At 39.6% G+C, this 6,000-nt stretch overlaps 1 protein-coding gene across 1 annotated transcript in view; it reads right to left on the bottom strand.

Moving 5' to 3' along the window:
- Positions 1-2,067: 2,067 nt before the first annotated feature.
- LOC118556872 (ribonuclease inhibitor-like) overlaps positions 2,068-6,000 on the bottom strand; it is a 68,486-nt gene continuing 64,553 nt past the window's right edge. The window contains exon 6 of the mRNA XM_036125425.1: positions 2,068-2,298. Coding sequence (XP_035981318.1) covers positions 2,286-2,298 — 13 coding nt within the window. The 3' untranslated portion in view covers positions 2,068-2,285. The remainder of the gene's footprint in view (positions 2,299-6,000) is intronic.

Genomic DNA, 6,000 nt, shown 5'->3' with positions numbered 1-6,000 from the left:
CCAGCTCAATCGTCCAGCCTGCGAGGAGGAAACAAGAAGAGGACTGGGGATGAAGAAGCCAGAGAACTATGATTTCTTATTCTTCAACGGGAGGACTTGCCTTAAGAGACCCTAAGTGCGATTAGATTAATTTCTGCTTTGTGCCTGAATGGCCTGAAGGCTTTCTTAACTTGACTTTTTTGATTTGATATAGGAAGAACCAGGATCTGATTGGCTCTAACGATCCTTTAATCTTAGCTGGTAATGGTAACTCCTAGTTTCAATAGAGGTACTTCTCGCTCAGATTGGCCGAGAGCGGGATTTCACCTGGGGTCAAACTAGTTTTTATCATCTTTTAGATAGGATGAATTTTTCTGATGACAAAGACCCAGCCTGCCCTCTGATGCCCCTCAGTGGCACTCCTGGATTTGTAAGGTATTAAAGTGATAGATGATTGTCCATGGGAATGGGAAATGGAGAACCAAGTAAGGGGTTTTACAGGGTGGGGGAAGAGTAGACGGATTCGACCTTGGTTACTGAGCAGTTTTATCTTATCTAGTCTAATGTAAAATTCAAATAATGTGCGCATAAACACCCAAAACAGGCCTTACTTAATTAGATGAACCCTAAATTGTATAATAAAAGCTAAACCTTTCTTCTTGTGTGATACAACTCTATGAAGCATTTATGTTGATCTGTACTAAAAGTTACAGCACTGCCCGGTTCCAACACGGGAACCTTCAATGTTGTGGAAAATATTATTCAGCTGTACGGAAGATTGCGGTTGAACCAAAGGACTGTATTAATAAGCTGCTACTTTTTAAAAGAAAGAAGACATCATGAGCGATTGAAGTGAGATGAGAAAAAAAGTATATTAAATGATAACATGGGGGAATGATAGAATTATTATTACTATGTCTACATATTTTATGTTATTTACTATTTTCATTGTATTTATCATATATATTTACTCTTTACTACTAAGAAGTTTTAAGATTTTAGATCTCTGTCGTATAGTTGCAGAAGGCCTGCAGAAAGCAGAGAAATATGTTGTGACTATGATAAGTGTTTTTATGAACTCTATTCAGCCATCTGGATGCTGCACTGTGTGAACTGCTTGGTTTTATCTCAAAGGTCACAGTTATTTTGCTTATCCCTACCCCTTAGCTTGACAATGGAACCAGGGATTCCCTTTCCTTATAAATAGAGAGGGGGCGACGGATTTGCTTCAGATCGGATTTGGACATCTGTATTAAGCATCTCCGTTCGATCTCCTTGCAAGATTATTTGAAAACCAATCTCATTGTTGTCTCTCCTTCTTGTGTTGTTAATGAATGTTTTAGGTGTTTGAACCTGACCTGTCTCTGCATTTGACAAACTGAGAAACCGCTCAGGATTATATGTGTGAATAAGAGAGTAAAAATAAATTAACAATAAAACTTGTGATTTTATCTGAATGGAAAATGTATTAATGTATATGTAAATGCTTAGTACAGGAGTTAAAAATATTTCAGCATGAAATTCACCTACATTTATTTACACATTTGTTTATACATTGTGTAAGCATTAGGCATTTTATGGCACAAGGATGTGGTCATTCCAATTCTGAAAAGTGCCTGAAAAAGAAAATTTTATCTGGGAAGAAGCACAGCAAAGAGCATTAGATTTGTCTAAAAAAGCCATGCAACAAGCTGTGTCAAAAGGAAAGATGATGTCTGAGCCTGTGGAGTTGCAGGCCTCAGCTGTTAATGACAATACAAGCTAAAGTGATTGATGGGGATTATTAAGGAGAAAATCCCTGGTAATTGAGAAAGAAGAAAAACTAGCACAAATGCTAGTGGAACCCTGTGAAATGACAGAGGTTCAAGGGGTGGCTGCCCCCACTAACATCACTGTAAGAGGAACAGGGGGGTTTGGCTCAACAGATTAACCAGGAGCCAAAGTTTGGGTGAGACAAAAAAAATGGTCCACCTAGACCAGCTGAAATCATTTCACAAGGGAATGATGCAACAGTGTCAGTATTTTACTCAGGGGGGGAAAAATGGATAAATGTTTTGTAAGAGAAAACTAATCAAATTCTTCTGTCTTATAGCAGTACTAATTTTGATTTCAGATCCATGTTTCCGTGGGATCTGCTGATTGGATGACCCGAGGGACAGCACGATGGCGGACGTCCCAAACAGAGGGAGGCACCACAGGGCTGGTGCAGGATTTGGGGCCATCATCCTCCGTGTCCTCACTGCCATGGTCCTGCTGGCACACCTCTGTTGGACAGAAGCACCAGGCCGGATCCTGAACGAAGTGGTTCAGCCGTAATCACTGTGATGGGGAGACAGCAAGCGCAACGGAATCCAGGATGACTACACATGCTCTCAGTGGCATGTAAGAAGCATACCAGTAGTCTTCAAGGGATGTAACGTTAAAGTGGTTTCAAGGAGAGGTTTGTGCCAATATGAATCATCTACAGAACGAGCGTGTAAGAAGACACACACTCAAATTGCAGATGCTGCACACACTTGTCAACAAATGGCACAATCGACGATAACAAAAAAGTTCACTGGAAAGTTTTTTTTTTGTTTGTTTTTTTCTCCTCTGCCAACATGCACTAGGACGAAATGTGCATGGTGGGACACTTTGCTTGGTGGAACAGGTACTGTGTTAAGTGTTTCCAATGCTTTTTTACAAAAACATAACAAGAACTATGTTATTAAACAATGGACAGCATGCATCAAGAGCTGTTCATCAGGTTGGATTATGGATGCCTACTGTTGTAACATCACAGGAGGAAACTGCAAAGATCTTCCTTAAAGAACTGAACTGGCAAATAAAGATGTGGAACACAACAGCAGAAGTGTTAAACATTTCTGTAGCTTTGAACTGGACGGTATGTAACGTACAAATGATACACACTCATATTCAACATGAACGGTTTAAGCGTGTGGTTATTATCGGAAATTTCCATGAATGGAGACAACTATGGAACATTAGTAGTAAAAGTTGGTTACAACTAGAATCACAGAGGACCTATTGTGATGATATTATGCGTGAAGGACATTGGACACAATATGATGTTACCAATAGTACTACTGTCTGTCATTATTATATATTGCCCGTAGTGACTGTACAGGGGTATTTTTGTTTTTTGAAACTGGATGGTGATTGGTATGGCCCACAGACAAACTACACCTATGACCTGGATCTATGCGAGACTGCTGATAAAGGGATGGTATGTATGCTACAACAAGGACATCTTAACCCATGTTTAACCGGAGACAAGGTGTTATGTGATTGGACTCATCAACCAGCCATAGAAACTATAAAGAGTCATCCTTAATTACCTAAGGTGCCTTTCGTTGGGTGTTTTGATGTATACATCTGGAGTTGGAATAACATGACCTATCAATTAACCAATTTCACCATCTCCCTGGATTGGTTCAAATGCAAGGCAAGGCAAGGCAAGGCAAATTTATTTATATAGCACAATTCAGTACAAGACAATACAAAGTGCTTTACATGATTAAGATATAGCAAAATAATAAAATGTAGATAGAAAATAGAATAAAAGCAAGTAGGGATAGAATGTAGTAACAAAAAAGAACATTAAAAACAGTAAAACTGTTTAACTAGAACAGTCAAAGGCCATTTTAAACAGATGTGTTTTTAATCTTGATTTAAAAGAATTCAGGCTTTCCGCACTTTTACAGTTTTCTGGAAGTTTTTTCCAGATAAGCAGAGCGTATGAACTAAATGCTGCTTCTCCTTGTTTAGTTCTGGTTCTAGGTATGCAGAGAAGGCTGGAGCCAGAAGACCTTAGTGGTCTGGAGGGTTGATACACTGATAACAAGTCTGTGATGTATTTAGGTGCTAAGCCATTTAGGGATTTATAGACTAACAGAAGTATTTTAAAGTCTATTCTCTGAGATACAGGGAGCCAGTGTAAGGACTTTAGAACTGGGGTTATGTGCTCTACTTTCTTAGTCTTAGTGAGGACGCGGGCAGCAGCGTTCTGGATCAGCTGCAGCTGTCTGATCCACTTTTTAGGCAGACCTGTGAAAACACCGTTGCAGTAATCAATTCGACTAAAAATAAACGCATGGATTAGTTTTTCCAGATCCTGCTGAGACATCAGTCCTTTAATCCTAGAAATGTTCCTCAGGTGATAGAAAGCTGACCTTGTAATTGTCTTTAGATGCTTTTGAAGGTTCAGGTCTGAGTCCATCACTACTCCCAGATTTCGGGCCTGATAAGTGGTTTTTAGCTGAAGCGACTGAAGCTGTGTGCTAACTTTTGATCTTTCCTCTATTGGTCCAAATATTATTACTTCAGTTTTGTTTTTATTCAGTTGAAGAAAATTTTGGTACATCCACGTATTGATTTCTTCTAGGCATTTACTCAGTGCTTGAACTGGTCCATAGTCACCTGGTGACATGGTGATGTAGAGCTGTGTGTCATCTGCATAGTTACGGTAGCTGATGTTGTTGTTTTTTATTACCTGTGCTAGAGGGAGCATGTAGATATTGAATAGGAGGGGACCCAGGATGGACCCTTGGGGAACCCCACATGTGATTTTTGTCATCTCTGATGTAAAGTTACCTACTGATACAAAAAAGTCCCTGTCCTTTAAGTAGGATTTAAACCAGTTGAGAGCTGTACCAGAGAAGCCGACCCAGTTCTCCAGGCGTTCTAACAGAATGGAGTGATCGACAGTATCAAATGCTGCACTGAGGTCCAATAGAACCAGCACGGTGGTTCTTCCACAGTCTGTATTTATATGGATGTCATTGAACACCTTGATAAGGGCGGTCTCTGTACTGTGGTGAGCACGGAAACCTGACTGGAAAACATCAAAGCGGCTGGTCGTAGTTAAGAAGGTGTTTAATTGTTGAAATACAACTTTTTCAATGATCTTACTGATAAAGGGGAGGTTTGAGATGGGCCTGTAGTTCTGGAGTAGAAGTTTGTCTAAATTGTTCTTTTTCAGCAGTGGTTTGATAATTGCTGTTTTTAGGGACTGGGGGAAAACACCTGTCAAATCAGACGCTATGACAGGTAAAACTTTTTTAAAGAAAGCTGTGGGGAGAACATCAAGGCAGCTTGAGGAGGAACTTAACTGCTGAATTATCTGCTCTAAGCTTTTGGAGTTTATTTGGCTGAATTGGGACATTTGGTCAAAATCATTTCTGGTAGGAGACAACTTTGGTACTGAACTTAGTATGGATCTACAAACAGATCCTCTAATCTTTTGGATTTTTTCAGTAAAGAAGTTTGCAAATTCGTTGCAGGCCCTGGTGGAGTGGAGTTCGGAAGCCACGGACATAGGAGGATTTGTTAACCTGTCGACTGTGGCAAATAAGACACGAGCATTATTAATGTTTTTCTTAATGATCTCAGAGAAGAAAGATTCTCTTGCATTTTTCAGTTGTAAGTTATATCTATAAAGTCTCTCTTTATAGATGTCATAGTGAACCTGGAGTCTGTTCTTTCTCCACCTGCGTTCAGCTTTCCGACATTCCCTTTTTTCACTTCTAACTGCTGGAGCATTTCTCCAAGGAGATTTTTTCTTCCCGGAAAAAACCTTCACTTTGACTGGAGCAATGCAGTTAATGATGTCTGAGACTTTAGACTGAAAGTTATCTACTAGCTCATCTACTGAGTTGCAGCCCAAGGTTGAGGTAGCAGAGTAAGCTTGAATAAAAGTTTCTGTGGCATTGTCCTTAAAGGTGCGTTTTCTTACTTTGTCCCTTTGGCTAAATGAGTCACTGGTAATGATACATTTAAAGGTAACAGAGAAGTGATCGGATAAGGCAACATCAGTTACATTGACCTGTGAAATGTTTAGACCTTTAGTGATGATTAAGTCTAAAATATGTCCCTGCTTGTGTGTTGGCTGTTTAACATTCTGAGTTAAACCAAAGTTTCTAAGTGTGTCAAACAGTTCTTTTGCACTTCTGTCTTCAGGGTTGTCGACGTGAAAGTTGAAGTCTCCCACAATAATTAAACAGTCATAATCAACACATATCA

Source organism: Fundulus heteroclitus, chromosome 21 (genome assembly GCF_011125445.2).
Source record: "Fundulus heteroclitus isolate FHET01 chromosome 21, MU-UCD_Fhet_4.1, whole genome shotgun sequence".
NCBI classification, from domain to species: domain Eukaryota; kingdom Metazoa; phylum Chordata; class Actinopteri; order Cyprinodontiformes; family Fundulidae; genus Fundulus; species Fundulus heteroclitus.
The sequence above is the reverse complement of the archived record's forward strand: the minus strand, read 5'-3'. Positions and strand labels throughout refer to the sequence as shown.